Source organism: Saimiri boliviensis, chromosome 1 (genome assembly GCF_048565385.1).
Source record: "Saimiri boliviensis isolate mSaiBol1 chromosome 1, mSaiBol1.pri, whole genome shotgun sequence".
Classification (NCBI taxonomy): Eukaryota; Metazoa; Chordata; class Mammalia; order Primates; family Cebidae; genus Saimiri; species Saimiri boliviensis.
In genome coordinates, this window is record NC_133449.1 from 64,978,648 (window position 1) to 64,995,525 (window position 16,878).

Sequence of the window (16,878 nt, forward strand, 5' to 3'; positions counted from 1 at the left end):
CAGCTTCCAAGTTTTGGCAGTCATGAACAGAGTTGCTATAAACATTTGTGTGCAGGTTTTTCTGTGGATGTAAGTTTTCACCTCAGTAGTCTAAGTACCAAGAAGGGTGATTGCTCCTTGTATGGAAATAGTTTGCTTAGTTCTCTAAGAAACTGACAACCCCTGCACAAGAACATCCCTCCCCAGTAGGGCAGGCCCCAGCCACCCTGTGCAGTGGCCATGTGTATTGGGGGCTGTCTCTGTGTCTTTCTGGGCACAGTGGGTGTGCACTGGGAAGAACTTAGGCTTTGGGGAGCTGGATGCCTGGCTCTGAGTCTCCACTGTCCTTTACCGACCACCTGTTTTTGGATGGGTTCCTTTACCTCTGAGCCTCCCCCTCCTGATCTGTACAATGGGGTAGTGCCTCTTACCTCACACACTTCTTGGGAGGTGTATGTGGGAGTAAAAACCCTCACGCTGGTTGTAACTCACTGTAGATGCTCAGCAGGTGTGAGTGCTCTTTGTCTTTCCTGGGTTTCTTTCTGCCATTCTTGCCTGCTCCTCCATCTTGTAGAGGTATTCCTGACAGGGCTTGGGATGAGTCGGTGTGTGTGTGAGTGTGTGTGTGTGTGTGCACATGTGTATGTATGTGAGTATGTGCACTAGCATTCCTGTGTTCCTGGCCCTGGGCCTCTGGGTGAGCTGTTCTTTCCTGCGTTCACTGGTGCCTGGGAGTAGAGCTTTGGCTGGGACTGGCCAGAGGAGATGATGTCAACAGGGAGAAATGTGGGTAGGTCTGTCTGTGCTGGAGCATGGAGATGGGAGGGGAGGGCCCTCACAAGCCCAGCCTTGCCCCTCTGGGCCTCTGAGTTTCACATATAGGGGATATGGGGGATGGGAGGGGTCTCTCAGCTCCAGGAGAAGGTCCTGGAGGGGTCATGGCATGGTAACTGCCGCCCTACCTGGTGGCATCCCAGGAGCTTCCCCATTCAGGATGTGGTTTTCTCCATCATGGAGACATTTTGGATAGTTTCTCAGCTGCATCTGAGGCCTGGAAGCCCAGGCCTATGGGGAGAGGCTGTCAGTGACCCTCAGAGCAAGGGTGGGTCCGGGTGGTGTCTGGTACTGGGTGGGAGTGAGGCTCCCTGGGCCCGTGACTGAGCTCTGCCTGCTCCCTTCCTCTTACAGGTGGTACAAGCTGCACTCCAAGGCAGGCAAGAAGGAGAAGGAACGCGGTGAGATCGAAGTCACCATCCAGTTCACACGCAACAACCTGAGTGCCAGCATGTTTGACCTGTCCATGAAGGACAAGCCAAGGTCCCCCTTCAGCAAGATCAAGGACAAGATGAAGGGCAAGAAGAAGTATGATCTGGAATCTGCCTCTGCCATCCTCCCAAGCAGCGCCATAGAGGATCCTGACCTGGGCAGCCTGGGCAAGATGGGCAAAGCCAAAGGCTTCTTCCTCCGCAACAAGCTGCGCAAGTCGTCCCTGACCCAGTCCAACACCTCTCTGGGCTCGGACAGCACCCTGTCCTCAGCCAGTGGGAGTCTGGCCTACCAGGGGCCTGGCGCCGAGCTCCTCACCCGCTCACCAAGCCGCAGCAGCTGGCTGTCCACTGAAGGGGGTGAGTAAGCACAGGCCACCACCCTGGGGAGCAGGGTGCTGGCTCTCCCCTTGGGTGATGGTGAAGACCTGGGGCCGTGAAATGGGGCTTCTCTTCCTGGGAGCTAACTGGGTGGGTTTCCTCTACAGGCAGGGAGTCTGCACAGTCCCCCAAGCTGTTCACCCACAAGAGGACCTACAGTGACGAGGCCAGCCAGATGCGCGCGGCTCCTCCTCGGGCCCTTCTCGACCTTCAGGGCCACCTAGATGCTGTCTCCCGCTCTTCGCTCTGTGTCAATGGGAGCCACATTTACAACGAGGAGCCCCAGGCCCCTGTGCGGCACCGCAGCTCCATATCGGGCTCATTTCCATCCTCTGGCTCCTTGCAAGCTGTCTCTTTCCGGGCCTCTGAGGAGGGGCCTCGTTCCGCAGATGACTCCTGGGCCAGAGGCAGTCGTAGCAACAGCAGCTCAGAGGCAGTGCTTGGACAGGAGGAGCCGAGTGCTCAGGCCAAAGTCCTGGCCCTTGGGGCCAGCCGCCCTGGAGAGGAGGCGGGGGCCCAGCTGCCAGAGGGCAAGCCCATCCAGGTCGCCACACCCATAGTGGCCTCCTCTGAGGCTGTGGCAGAGAAGGAAGGATCCCGGAAGGAGGAACGCAAACCTCGGATGGGCCTCTTCCACCACCACCACCAGGGCCTAAGTCGGAGCGAGTTGGGGCGCCGAAGCTCTCTGGGGGAGAAGGGGGGTCCTGCCCTAGGGGCCTCCCCACATCACTCGTCCAGTGGGGAAGAAAAGGCCAAGAGTAGCTGGTTTGGCTTGAGAGAAGCCAAGGAACCAACTCAGAAACCCAGGTATGTCCTTGGCAAGACCAGCTTTGCTCCTTGGGGAGGATGCTGGGGTGTGTGCTGCCTGGACCCTGGGGCAGGGAGGAAGGAGCAGATGTGAACCTCAGGCAGGCTGCTGGGGCTCTGGCTTTGCATGGTTAAGTGGGGGTGTCTCCCTAAGCCAAGGTTCGTTCTGTGTGCACGGACACAGGTGAGTTACCAGGGCACAGTGCTCTGAGAATTCTGTGGATTGAGAGGTCCAACTTCTCAGCCCTAGGCCTTGCTGCATGAGTTGGCACGCCCACCCCCTGAGCTGGAGGGAAGCAGGGAAAGGCCATTTGTGTGAAGTCTTTGCTTCCTGACCTCTTGCCCTCTGGCTTCAAGGTAAGGAAGCCGTGGCAGTAGAGAGATGAGAACTGGAGACTGCACCCTCAGACTTCCCTCCCTCTCTGGAGCTAGATGACCTCTCCCCAGCTGTCTCTGATCACTTCTCTCTGGGAGATGGGAGACAAATAACCGAGGCTTCTACCCCTTCCGCCGTACATTCACCCCCAGTTGCTTCCCAGCCTGGCAAGAGGCTGTGGGCAGCTCCCATGAAATTTCTAACCCAACTCTGTCCTTGGAGATGCTGGGGGCTCTGGCCCTCTCTGGTGTCTCTTGGTCTTGAGGTTTGGCACTGTGGGAAGTGCTGGCAATAGCTGCTCCATTTTGAATGTACTGAGTCCCCCAGTTCGGGTCCTGGGCAGAGCCCCCGGCCCCCACCCTTTGCTTCCTCTTAACTCTGAGCCAGGGGAGGCTGCAGAATTGTATAGCAGGGTCCAGGGAAGGACTCCAGGCACATGTCACAGAAGCTTGTGTCCCACCTTCCCAAGGGCTTGGGGCCAGCCGCTGATGGGCAACATCTGTGGCAGCCCTGGCCAGTGTGGCGAGGGCCACTGTTTCTCAGCAAGCCTGCCCTTCCCGCTCCATGGCTGTGTGGACAGGTTTAGAGGACAAGCACAGTAGCGAGGGGGCAAAAGTAAGTAGTGAGGGGGCAGAGGAAGGACCCTAAACCTATTGCCCAGAGGGGAGAGAAATCTTGTAGTCCTGGCTTTTCCTTTCCAGTCTGCTGAGAGGAGTGGAGGGAGACATGCAGCTCTTTCTAGGTTTGGGCCATGATAAGCTGGCAACCCCTGTTAGACCCTTATAGATAGGGGGATGGGGGTAAATCAGTTTCAGGGGCATGCTACCCCCTGCCTCCCCTGCCTGGTACAGCAGCCCCTGTCCCTCTGCCCAGCCCATACTCACCAGAGCCCAGGCGAGCTCCTGGCCATCTGCGGGGGAAGATTGGGAAGAAGGGGACAGGTCTTTCCCAGGTGCCAGGCTGAGCCTGGTGGCCCTGTGACAGCCAGCCAGTGATATTTGGAAGTGGTAGGTAGGGTAGAGGGAGCTGGCAGGAGACCTGGACAGGATATTTGCTGGGAGGAGCTGAGGGCCTGGATTGAAAGGGTCACAGACCATATAGGCTCAGTGTGGTTGTCTGTATGGTGTCTCTGGGCCTTTTCTGGGTCAGGGCAAATGCTATGGCCATTTGCAGGTGAGTGCCCAGGCTTTGGGCTTGGACTCCTGCAGGCCTGACTGTGAGTCTGTTGGGTTTTCACTGGCCTGGGGAACGTAGAGTCTCCATCCTCTTTCTCCTGCTTCCCCACGTCTCCTAATGGTCTCGGAGTCTGGTGGATTTGGGTCACTGATGGCCATAAGGAAGCTGAGGTTTCTGTCCTGCTCTCACTTGAATTCTGAGCCTTATCTTTAGCAGGATGGAGGGCACTCAGCATCCCTCCCCAGATAGGGTCCATTTGCAGGCCACAGCTGCAGGGCCAGGCTCTGTGGCCGTGCATTCAGATGGGGCGGGAGGAGCTGTCAGACCTGACACCTGGCCTTTGAGCTCAGTCAGCAACATCCCTGGCCTCGTGTGCCTTGCAGGGAGGGGAAGAGTGGCCTGGAAGAAAGAACTGTTGGCGCTTCCCCAGAGGGCTTGCTTAGGGCTTCTGAGGAGAGGCAAGGTGGGCTGCCTCATGGCAGGAAACTGTGGGTTAGACCCAGAACTGGAGTGACTGAATGCAGCTGCAAGATCTCCAGCTGGGGACTGGGGAGCCTGTCCCCAGGTCTAGAGACTGGGGGCCTCTGCCCTGGGGCTATGGTTGCAGATTGCAGGATGTTCCTCACTGGCAAGAACAGCGGCGCCCTCTAGTGCTCCCGTGTGGCACTGATGCCCCACAGAGAGGCCTGAGGCTGAACATATTGAGCGCAGTAGCCAGAGAAAGGCTGCTGCCACTGGGAAGGAATGAACGAGGCTATGCAGGGCGGAGAAGAGGCTCCCGCTGTTCCTCTGACCTGGCCTTCGTCTGCTGGGGCCCATGGTGGTCACACTAGGCCCCTACCAGTGTATGCTGGAGCAGGTAGTAGGTAGTTGAGACCAAGCTTGTTTCAGCCACAGGACTTAGTCTCACTCCCCACCCTGTTATGAGCCATTCACGGTGAGCTGCATTGCAGGCTACTTCGTTTGTGTTTGAGGACAGGCAAGACCTCGCATGTGAAACCCGTCAGGGCCAAAGCAGATTGTCTTTGTGTCTATCCCAGGTCGTGCTGTGTTCCCCTGATCCCTGCCCCCAACACTAACTGTAGGACTCTATGCACAGAAGGGGATCAAATGTGGATTACAAAAACTTTTAAATTTAGAAATAAGTGTGGTCCAAAGAGGTACGTGTATCATTATGGTGGCCTCTGGCAATCTCTGCAGTGCCTCCCCGCACCAGGTGTGGTAGGCAGCAAGGTCCCTGTGGGCCTGGAATGTGCCGTGGCAGCGGAAGGAGCTTGGCTGCATTCTTGGTGGTGTAAATGAATAACTCTCATGTGCGCCCAGTGGCTTGGAGTTAGTGCAGCCTCACGTCCTGCTTGTGCCTGTTCTCCTGGCATGGTTACTGTATTAACAGTGTTCTGGTTTGGAAGATAAATGATACGCTTTCACTACTTACAGCCTACAAGGCCCCTCTGTCACCTCATGGTGCCCAGGTGATGGGAGAGGATGTCTCTTGGACATGTTTTCTGGACATTGGGCCCATCTCAGGAGGGTCAGGAGGTCATGCCTCAGGAGGAAAGGCTGAAGGCATGTTGCTGGAGGTGGGCGTGCCTCCAAGGCTGGCTTTGGCCTTTGGGGGATTGCCTGGTAGAGAGCCTGTGCAGATCCACTTCCATCTCTGGGACCAGTGTGTGGAAGAGACACACTGAGGAAGAGGAAGCCTAAGGAATTGCTGTCCACTAGTGATACCTGGCCTTCAGCTACAGAGGTAGCCCTGCAGAGGCAGAGTGTTTAAGAAAAGGGGCTGTCAGGGTGAACAGGTGGTTCCTGTGTTGAATGGCAGGCTTAACCAATTGTTCAAAGCTTCCTGCAGGCAGTAAAGTTTTATTCCCTTAGGTTGAGCGAGGACAGACATCTGGACTTCTGACTTCCTTCCCAGCATTTGGTCCTAAAAGAGAACACAAGTCAGCATATGTTGCTGCCCCAACCACTTGGGGGTGGGGAGACTGTGCCAGGCCAGCACAGTAGGTTCTAGGATGCAAAGGTGTTTGTTTGTTCTCAGAGCACAGCCTGCAAAGACAAGTGCACGTGGGAATATGTCCCTGACCTGGGCCAGGTGGAGTGGGAGGGAGATGCTTTGAAGTGAGAACCTTCAGAATGCGCACTTGCTGTGGAGCAAGGGAGAGGAAGGCATGAAGAAGGGATGTGTTACTGGCTAGGCAGGTGGACAAGATGCTCTCAGAAGTGCTGCTGGCTCAGTAAAGCCTGCCAGGCCCAGTGCTTGGAGTCCCTTCCTCCAGGGAGAGCCCTTTGCTGATTCTATGCCAACAGGTTTGTGTGTACCTCTGGGGAGCTGGTGGGGAGAAGGGAGGTTGTCAAGCCTAACCTGGGGCTCCCAGTCTACTCCCCTGCCGCTCTTGTTCCTGCAGTTCTGACTGCCAGCCAGATTGCTGAAAGATTGCAAGGGTGGGTGCAGGCCAGGCCAGGGCTGAGGAGGCAGAGCTAAGCTTGGTGCTTTTAATGTTGATGGGGCTCTCTTCCTCAACGGGGGCTGGGGAGAGAAGTAGCTCAACGTGCTCTAGCCCTATTGCTGGGGGCCCTGGTCCTATAGGCAGGGTTGGGCTGAGTGCAGTGTGGATGCTGTAATGACGAGTGGGCTGAGGTCAGGCTCTTGATCTGCTGGTGGTGTATGTTGCTTCTCACTCCCCTTGGTCTCCAAGGCTGGCATGTGTGCCTTGGCCTGGGGCTTGTCTGGAATGAAGGGAGAAAGGACATCTGCTGGGGTTGAGGCTCTGGGCCCATGATTCTTCCTCTTTTGGTATCTTCACCGTGTCCGTAGAGGCAGAGTAGTAGTGGGAAGCCCAGGTGGCGTGGGAACAAGTGAGAATTTTTAACTCTTTCCCTTCAACTCTAGGTGGAGGGGATGAGACTGAGAATTTACCATTGGGTGGGGAGTTATTGTAAGGGGAAAAATAGGGTCAGGAAGCTCATTCTTATGAGAAATCCATGGGTTTGGGACCCAGCTGTGTTCTGCCCATGAGGCTGACCTCCCAGCTCCCAGAACCATCTTTGGAGCCACCTGTGATGTTTGGCTGGATTCCTTCCTGTGGTCTGCCCCTGGCGGTAGCTGCCGAGCTGACCTGCCTCAGCCCAGCTGTGTGTGGGCCTGCCTTCTTCGGGCCCTGGGTTCCCAGGAGAATCTGGGCAAGCTCTAGACAGCTCATCCTCTTTCCACAGGTGCCCTTCCTACCCCAAGCCACACTCCTTATGGGCTGGCTGGCCGAGCCTGGCTTCTGCCCCTTCAGGACTTACTGCCCGTATTTCCTATGGAAGAAGCTGATTGGTTTGAAAAGACGGATGTGTAGGAGTTTCCCCAGGATATTTCCCCCTGGACAGGCAGGAGCCAAGGAATGGGGGTTCTGGAAGCTTAGAGCCAGAGCTGGGAGACCAGCCATGAGGAGGGAGACTGCCCAGAAAGCGGAGAGTGAGGCCACTGAGGTCTGCCTCTGACAGGTGGCTCAGTGGCAAGGCAGCCTTCTGTCTGTGTCCTGGGGAAGTGAGAAGCGGTAGTTTGAGAGCACACCCCTGCCCGAATCTCTAGAGTTGGCTGCACTCTGTAGATAAGCACCAGTGCAGGGAGTGTTCCTCCCAGAAAGGACCCTGCCCTGGACACTTGAAGGCCAGCACCTGTTCTCCAGTGTCCTAAGAGGACCTGCCCTGTCCCCATCCCCAGAGTCCCTGAGAAGCCCCTGGTGACATCTAGAGTTGCTGCTGCTACATTGCCAACCTTGGGAGACACTGGACCGTCAGGGCACCTGTTGATTGGTGTTCTCCACAGGTGGCTTATCTTCATTAGTCAGTTAGGCTGCCCTTCTAAATGAGACATCTTTTCACACCTGATGACAGCCTGTCATTACTTCCTGCTTCTGCAGGTGATCAATAGAACCCAATCTGTTTCAAATATCAGAATTCCAGGTGCCCTGCGAGGTGCTATAAGTGCTAGCTTTGTCCAGATACCTAGGCCTGGCCTTTCTCTGATCTCTTTATCCCCCCGATGCCAGCTGGTGTTTCCTTTGCTCTTAGTCCTAAAAGGTGCCAGGCATGGTGGCTCATGTTTGTAATCCCAGCACTTTGGGAGGCCGAGGTGGGCATATCATGAGGTCAGGAGTTCGAGACCAGTCTGGCCAACATGGTGAAACCTTGTCTCTCCTAAAAATACAAAAATTATCCAGGCGTGGTGGCACACACTAATGGCTTGAGCCCAGGAGACAGTAGTTTCGGTGAGCCGAGATCGTGCAACTGCACTCTACCCTACCCTGAGTGAGAGACAGACTATCTTAAAAAAAAAAAAAAAAAGGTGTAAGGCACTTTCGATTAGTTTTGGATTAGTTTTCCTAGATGTAAATTCATTGTTGAGTAGAACCTTAGAAGCTTCAGCATGGGACAGAGGGAAGAACACTTGGTTTAGGTTTGGATCCTGCCTGTCAAATGGGATGATTTCCTTCTGGGGTTGGAGTGAGGATTAAAATAGCTCTGCCCAGCATCTTTCTCCTTGAGAGGCACTCAGTAATGTTACATGTTGGGGTCTTCCCTGTGTCCCCTGGCCCAAGTAGGTAAATCCAGCCCATGTGTGTGTTGTGGCCCCTGGTCCCGAGGCGGGGGTGGGGCATGGGACTCAGGGGCCTTTCCAGTCTTGGCATTAACCAGGAGGCTCACGGTTTTGTCTCCCTCCACAGCCTGGACGTGTCTCCTCAGGTAGAATCTGACCCAGCTGCTCTTCCTCACCACCTCCCCTGCTCCCCTGGGGCTCTGGCCCCCCCCACTCCTGCTCCCACTGCTGCTCCCATGCTAAGCACTAACCTTTTTGCAGCCGCCTCCCCCGCTGCTGCCACTGCCGCTGCCACCACCACCGCCGCCCCTGAAGCCACCCCACCTGGATTCTTGGGTCTCACCAACCCGTTCCTCACCTCTTTGCAGAGCAACCCCTTCTTCGAGGAGCTCATAGCCGACATAGCACTAAACTCTCCTTCACCTGCTCCCTCTCTCCCCAGTGCCTCGAGGGCCAGCCCCACCCCCCTGGCCTCCCCTGGGAAAGCCCTGCCTGAGTGGGACAACACCTTCAACGTCTTTGCTGCCAGCAGGCTGCGTCCAGAGGCCAGGAGCAAGATCCTGGCCCCTGCAGGAGTGGGGCTGGAGGCGGCAGGGCTGCAAGACCCAGGCCCTGTTGCCATGACTGTGAAGGCAGCCGAGCCCAAGGGAGAGCCTGGGGGAGGAGGAGGAAGAGGTGGGAGCAGCGTGTGGCTGGAGCCCAGGGTTCCTCTGGACTTAGGACTGGACCACCAGAGCACGAGTGCAGCTGACCTGGGGCCTGTCGGGTCTGTAGGGACTGGTGTGCCTGACTCGTCAGCTCAGCTACAGCTGAGAGCCTCAGCCTCAGAACCAGACAGGGAGCTGCCAGCCCTGGAAGGGGAAGAAGGGCAGAGTCCGGCAGACAGTGGGACATCTCTGTTTAGCTCCCCAGAAGTGATCAGTGTGTGGGAGAGGCTGCCGGGCCCAGACAGTGCTGCTGAGGGCCAGGATGATCAGGCCTCCCGAGGCGAAAACCAGCTTTGCCCTGACGTTGAGACAGCTGATGATGCCTGGCCTTGGGATGTGGTCACCATTTCTCCTGCAGCTGAGATGGCCTCACTCGTCTTGCCTGGAGAGTCTGATGAGCCTCTGCCCCAGGTGCAGCCTGAATCGCCAGAAACTGTGAGCCCCCAGGGGAGCGAGGGGCTTCCCCTGCTGGAGCCTGAGCCTACACCTGAGTGGGTGTCTGATGAGGGGCTGCAGCCCAGCACCCCACCTCCCAAGCCACCGCGCCTCTTCACACCCTCAAGATCCCAGGAGGAGGAGAAGGCCACAGCAGGGCTGAGTAACAGGGGGTCAGAGACAGAGGGAGAAGATGCCTCCTCAAGTGCACTGGCTGTCAGTCCCCCAGAGACAAAGGAGGAGGGAGAGAAGCCCGAGTCCGAGGAGTCTGACAGCCACTCCTCCGCAACCCTGCTGGACGAGCCTGGCCTGGAAGAGCTAGTGGAGGATGCTAGCCCTGTTGTGTCTGGGTCCTGCCTATCTGTGCCCACCAGCTGTCCTGAGGGTCCTGCCCTCATACCATGTCACTCAAAGAGCTTGGCTCTTCAGAGTCAGCAGGGGTCTCTAGAGACTGGAGAAGGCCCTGAGAATCCTGAGGCCCAGGGCCAGGGCCCAGTAAGAGAGGGGCTTGGGTCCCCATCAGTTACCTCGCAGCAGGCTGATGTGTGGGTCTCCAAGGAAGATGCCTTGAACCCCTTCTTGTTTCAGGGGAGCCGAGATCCTCCCAGCCTCTCATCTGCATCCCCACCAGGGTCCAGGGAGTCTTCTATTCATTCTGGCCCAGAAGAGCTGCCCACTCCCCCAGAGCCTGACTTTCCACCGCCCCCTCTCCCGCCTTGGGCCAGCCACCACTGTGGGGGACCCAGCCCTCCGTGCTCTCCCCTGTCTGGAGCCTGGCCCCCGACCTCATCCTCCTCACCACCGGGGGAGCCAGCCTCACTCCCTGGCCCCCTTGAGCCCTCCCCACCTGGGGGCTCCCCTGCCCCACTTGGGGAGGACCTCGCTGCAGCCACCCCAGCCTCCCCGCTTGTGCTTCTGCCCTTGGAGACACGACCAGCTGAGGAGCCGCAGCCCAGTGCCAGGTGAGCATCCACCCCTGAGAACACTGTCTAGGAGGAAGAGGGTGGACAGGGGGCAGAACAGCCCAAGGGACTGAGGGTTCACACTCCAGCCTCACCCTTTGTAGGGGCAGGTGAGGGTCTCTTTTACTCCAGGGGTGAGACGGTACAGGCTTTGAAGACATGAGCTTTCTGTGGTACCACCTCTGAAGCTGCCTTCTTGGGACCTGGAATAATCAAGGCAGACCCCCACAAGCCAGGGGTTTGGAAAACAGAACTGATGAGGTGCAGGCATAAGGAATGAAGTGAGGCGAGCCGATGTGGCCTGGCAGGGAAGGACAGCTGTGCTGTGGGCCTTTCCGGAGCGGGTGCGCTTGGCCACAGGGGAGCTGTGGGCGGGGGGCAGTGGAGCTTGTCAAGTAGGGGGCAGTTCTTGGGGCAGACCGTGGGAGAGCAGGCTGGCAGTGGATCCTGGAGCAGTTTCCGGTTCAGCTAGAGTGAGGGTGCAGGCTGAGGAAGGCAGAGAGCCAGAAGGGGGACCAGCACTTAGGTCAGAAAAGAAAGCTGGAGACAAATTCAGAGGAAAAAAAGGAAAAACTAAAACACTTCCACGTATGTAACTGTCAGAAGAAAGGTTTTCCACCCTCAGCAGTTGCTTCGTTGGTTTGCATTTGGTGCCTTTCAGGGGGTGGTTCCGATGCACTTAGGACTGCTGAGTGGACAGCAGATGCCTGTGTGACTGTACTCACTGTGGCACTGGTATGTTTGGAAGAATTATGAAGCTGTGACCTCACCAGGTAGCTGGTGAGGGGTGATGTGAGCAGAGTGGAGACTCAGGGCACTGGGAGGTGAGGGGTGTGACTTAGAGGGCAGCAAGTCCCTCTGGGATGGTAGTGCTCTAGGAGGACCAAGTGAAGGAGGGGAGAGCAGGACAGGCTCCAGCACTGGCCTCCCAACCAGGCACTCATGTTTCATCATCCACATTCACTGAGCATCTTACTATGTGTCAGACACTGAGCAGATGAAAGACACAGTCCCCACTCTATTCCCAAGGAATGTCCAGTCCACTGGGGCAGATAGAGTGGACCCAAGAAGGGAAGAAGCCCCAGGGGGCCAGCATTACATATGGGGACTTGGTAGGTGGGAGTCCAGGCTGCCCCCAGCATCCCTCCCTGGTGGTGGTGGTGGTGACTCTGCTCCCTTGAGCTGAGGGAGAGGACGTGGGGGAGCTGGTGGTTACAGTGTCCTTGGCTGGCCCTGCTGTCTGCCAGTATGACCTCTATTCATATTTGCCACTTTTTATAAGTTTTATTCTTCCCAGAGTTGGCTTCATGTCTGTATTGGGCTTGTTCCTTCTATCATGAAGTGGATAGGCCAAATAGAGCTGTGTCTCATTCCTCAAAGGAGGAAAGAGAGGCCATGAACGCTGCAGGGTTTAGGATCCCGGATCCCTCTGATGTAGGGGGCAAACAAGCCAAGCCAAGGCCTCCGGGTCCCTCATTCAATGCACTTTTATGCTATACTGGTCATCCTCCCCTTCCCTGGCACAGCCCATAGGTGGCATTAGAGCTGCTTTTACACCCCATCCCTAGCACAGACTCCTAGGTGGCAGGAAAGGATTGAGATGCATTCTTTTTCTCTACTGTCTGCCCAGAGCCTGGGTGCTCTGCCGCTCTTCCCGATTTGTGAGAATGAATGCATAGACCTAGTCTGAGAGTCTCTGGGTCTGGGTGACCCTTCAGTGGAGTTCAGGGCCTTGGACTAAGCCATTTTGCTTTCTATTCCTGAATGGTCTAAATCCTCTGTGAAGTAAGCATAGATTTGTAAGAAGGTCCCCCTGGACAGGATAGTTGATTTGGGGGCCTGATGCCGTTTATGTTACAGTTTATGTAACTGTCACAGGGTGCTGGAGGATCCCAGAAGAGGGTTATCTCAGTCTGGAGGAATCAGGAAGGCTTCCTGGAGGAAGTGGACTTGCACAACTGTGAAACATGAGTAGGAATTAGCCAATGGGTGGAAGAGACAGTGTTGTTCCATACAGAAGACTAGCTTTTGTAAGAGCTTGATAAGAATGTGGCTGAGGGAGTAGCAGACCATGAAAAAAGGGCAGGGGCCATATTGTGTTAGAGATAGCATTTTCTTACCTTGATAGAAGCCATTAAAGGATTCTCAAGCTTTGGAAAAGCTGAGCCCACTATCCTGCAGCAGAATGGTTGGAGGGGGGGCAAGACTGAGATGGAGCAGCTGATTTAGTGGCTGTGGCTGGAAGAAAGGTTTAAGCAGTGGCCTAGAGAGGAGCAGGGTGGCTTGAGAAGGCAGGAAGATAGCAGGGCTTGATTGTTAAGGTTGAGGCTGAAGAGGATGAGCCAGAGGGACTCCCAGGCTTCTGACTTTCTGACCTGAGCCAGGGGAGGCCAGAGGTGCTCCTTACTGCTGGGGCAGCACAGAGGAGGTGGCAGGGAGTAGGATGCACCTGACTGTGCAGGTCTAGGGTTCAGGGGGTGTGGTCTGGGCTAGAGATGGAGATTAGGGGGTTGAAGGAGCAAGGGAGGAGGAGAAGAGAGAACCCAAGGGCAGACTAGCAGTTGTTAAGACTGAGAAGGGGCTGTGGGGTCAGAAGACAAGATGGAGGTCTTGAAGGGAAGGGGAGGCAAGCAGCCTAAAGGAAGGAGTGGTCCAAGTGTTGACTCCACAGAGGTCAGTGAGGTGAAAACCAGCAGGGCTTGGTGACCTCAGCAAGTCCACTTGTGGTGGGCTGGTAGGGACTGACGTCCTGTTCTAATGGGTTAAGGAATCAATAAAAGTTAAGAAGTTAGACAAATGTAGTCTCCATGCTGTGGAGAGGCTTGGGTGAGAAAAAAGGGGAAGGTGACTGGGAGTGATAGCTAGAGCAAATACAAGGTCAAGGGAAGGTTTTGCAGAGCTGTGGAAACGCCGATAGGAAGCAACCCATAAAGAGAGCTGGGTGACCAAGTGTCCCAGTTTGCCCAGGTTTTAGCACTCAGAGTCTGATGTCCTGGGAATCCTCACAGTCCTGGGAAAACTGAGAACTTGGGAGGGTTGGTCACCACAGTAGAGAAAGGTTACAGTATAGAAGAGGATGGAGGGAAGATGGCTAGAGGAGGGCATCACTGACAGAGGCTGGGTGCAGGTGCAGAGGAGGCTGTATGGCCTCTGCTGTCCCCGTAAAGGGGCCAGATCACCAGGTGAATAAGGGAGTCAAATGGGAAGGGAGCAGATGGTGGGGCGGGGATTGAGGCCAGCCCAGGGGGTTGCTGGACATGGGTTGCAGTATAGCCCAGGAGTACTGGACACGGCTGCCTGAGACCTTGACTCTGTAGGGGCAGCCACCACCCAGCAGACCTGGAGGCTCCCAAGTGAAGGCAGCCCCACCTTTGACCCGTGCCACCCTTTTCTCCGCGTAACCCATCTCTTGTACGTCTTTGCAGTCCCCACCCTGTGAAGCCCCTCAGTGCCACTGCTGTGGAGGGCAGCCCCGAAAGGAAGCAGTCACGCTCCAGTTTGAGCACAGCCCTGAGTAGTGGGCTGGAGAAGCTCAAAACAGTCACATCTGGGAGCATTCAGCCTGCGACCCAGGCCCCCCAGGCTGGCCAGACGGTGGACAACAAGAGGCTGAAGGTAAGGCCCGGCAGGGTGTTGGGGGCAGCTGACAGAATGTGTGGTGGAGTCTCAGGGCTTGGTCCTGGGGAGGGTGGGGCAGCGAGTAGCCCAGGTCCCCCACACCGGAGTCCTGAAGCCAGTTAGGCCATCTGTGGCATTGGAGACAGGCAGCCCAGGGCCCTGTGGTGGTGAAACTTAGGTGTTAGTGGGCAGGTGGGTGGGCAGACAGGCAGGTAGGCCTGGAGCTGCCCTGCTCACTGTCTTCGGTCTGGCCACAGGACTCAGCTGTGCTGGACCAGTCGGCCAAGTACTATCACCTGACCCATGATGAGCTCATCAGCCTGCTCCTGCAGCGGGAGCGGGAGCTGAGCCAGCGGGACGAGCATGTGCAGGAGCTGGAGAGCTACATTGACCGGCTTTTGGTGCGGATTATGGAGACCTCACCCACGCTGCTGCAGATCCCCCCAGACCCCCCCAAATAGCCTTCCTCACCCCACCCCAGGAGGGTTGGCGTGGACCTGCTGCCGCCTGCCCTCCCTCCTGCTGAACTCTGACCTGCAGCGGGGCATCATCTGTCCCGCCTCATCACTCCTTGCCCCCCTCTCTCCTGCCTCGACTGGGGCTGCTGGAAGTGGGGCGCTCTGGATTCCCTCTGGAGGCATCAGGTTCTGTGCACAACTTGCTTGTCTTTGGGAGCCCTGAGTCTTTCCCACCTGCCTATTTTGGAACTCTTCCCCCCAAGACAGAGCAGGGGTAAGCTGTAGCTTGATGCGGTATCTGGGACAAGACTGGTTGCTAGCACATACTTTATTACACCACAAGGATAGTCAGCCATTTCTGCCCACAGCCAACCCCCATCCCCTTCATTTTCCTCCAGTCTCTGGAGGGGCTTCTAGTATTACTGGGACAAGGACCTTGCTGCCTATTTGTGAGTTATGGGCAACCAGGGTGCCTGCTCTTCAGCCTCAGACCCATTCCCCTGAGTGCAAGGAGCCTGTGTGATCTGGACCAGTCTCTGCTATGTCCCGAGTCTGTTTCAGTCTCAAGCTGTCTGTCGGGCGAGTGCCATGTAGACAGAGGTAGATGATGTGTGTTCTTTAGGCTGCTCCCTACCCCCTCTGACCTTCCACAGGTGTCACATGGGAATGTGTGGGGTGCAGGGGTGGGTGCAGGAAGAGCTCCTCCTTGCTTTTTGAGCTCTTGCCCACCTCCAACATGTAGGCCCCTCCAGTCTGGGGCTTGGGGCTGCTTTTGTTTTGGGGAATCAAGCTTCCATGTCTATTCTTGTTGCCTGTCCAGATGCCAAAACTCTGTGTTGCTGCAGGGTTTGAACTTTTGGAAACCAATTAAAATGTGCCTTTTGTGGGCAGGGTCAAGAGCCCCTGGATGTCGACCTCTCCCGCTGTGTGGCGTCCCCCTCCCACCTGTTGAATACATACGGATGGCTCTCTCAGGGCCCTGAGAATGAGAATGGGTGGCCCTGCTGTGTGCTCTTCCCCTCTCCTAGAGTTAATCTCTTGGTCTGGCCAAGTTACTGCTCACTCAACCTTCCTGCCATCTTCCCATCCCTCAACCCCAATAGGAGGATCCCAGGATAAAAACTACTGCTGGGCAAGTGGACAGGCAGGCCTAGGGCTGCCCTGCTGACTCTCTCATTTTGTCTGGCCTCAGAACTTAGCCATGCGAGACCAGTCAGCTTGCCTGTAAGTGGGAGGTCCCACTATACCTTTGGGAGACACCTGTACTTAGGAAAAAGCCTCTGTTGCCCTCCCATCCATCCACTAAGCTGCTGTCCCAGCCTGTCCTTCTGTCCCACGACCTTGCCTGGCTTGGCTGCAGTGCACTTTGAAATGAAGTGTCTGTCCTTTGGCCCTGCCCCTAGTTTGCTTGTAGAAAATATGGCAGGCTTCCCCAAGGCATCTGTAAGGAAACTTTGCGGCTTGGGCCATCCTGAATTAGCAAAAATGGGGGGTGATGAGGTACTGAAGGAGGTTACTTATGGCCTAGTGAGGAGGCAAGAGCTCCTCTGCGACCACCGCTTCTTCAGGAGAGGGCCAGTGGGCTTGCTTGGAAGGCCTTGGATAGACACGAGCCCTGTGGGTGATGTCTGTCTGCCGCGAGGATGAAGCAGAGGAGCGTCACACATGGAGGAAAGCCCCTGTAATGTTACCTACCTTAAACTCCACTCGTCAGAGCTGAGAAAAGTGTCCACTAGTCCCCAGGGCTTCAGTCATGCTTTTTGGGGGTCATTGGGCATTAGAGAAGTAAGTATCTTTTCTGAGCGAGGGGGAGTCACCCTCCTACTGGGTATTCATCTGGGCTTTATTCAGTCCCATCCCTGGCCCTGACCTTTGACTGTGGGCCTCCCTAATGCCCAGGGCATGGGTCTTCAGAGGAGTTTTTGAATCGAAGCCCAGCGTCCTTGTTGATGTTTCTTTTAGCCACACTTGGAGGAGAGTGGGCAGGGAGCAGGCATGGTTCTGCTTTGCTGTTTGTCTTCCTAGTTGTAACTCCTGTTTATAAAGAGCTTGTTCTTCATGTTTTAAGCACTTTATGAAGAATAAAACATTCATGTACTGCAGGTGGCTCTTGTGTTCCTGTTTTG

General features: G+C 56.1%; 1 protein-coding gene across 4 annotated transcripts in view; it reads left to right on the forward strand.

The window, feature by feature from the left end:
* Positions 1–15,080, forward strand: part of RAB11FIP5 (RAB11 family interacting protein 5) — a 38,087-nt gene extending 23,007 nt beyond the window's left edge. Inside the window, exons 2-7 of one of the 4 annotated variants that reach the window (XM_074398410.1) lie at positions 1,168–1,604; positions 1,733–2,432; positions 8,700–8,718; positions 8,941–10,676; positions 14,102–14,291; positions 14,552–15,080. In XM_074398410.1, the coding sequence (XP_074254511.1) occupies positions 1,168–1,604; positions 1,733–2,432; positions 8,700–8,718; positions 8,941–10,676; positions 14,102–14,291; positions 14,552–14,755 (3,286 nt within the window). In that variant the 3' untranslated portion in view covers positions 14,756–15,080. Of the gene's footprint in view, positions 1–1,167; positions 1,605–1,732; positions 2,433–8,699; positions 10,677–14,101; positions 14,292–14,551 lie in introns of all 4 variants that reach the window. The other 3 variants (XM_010333461.3, XM_010333462.3, XM_010333463.3) reach the window with 3 other exon arrangements.
* The last annotated feature ends 1,798 nt before the right edge of the window (positions 15,081–16,878 follow it).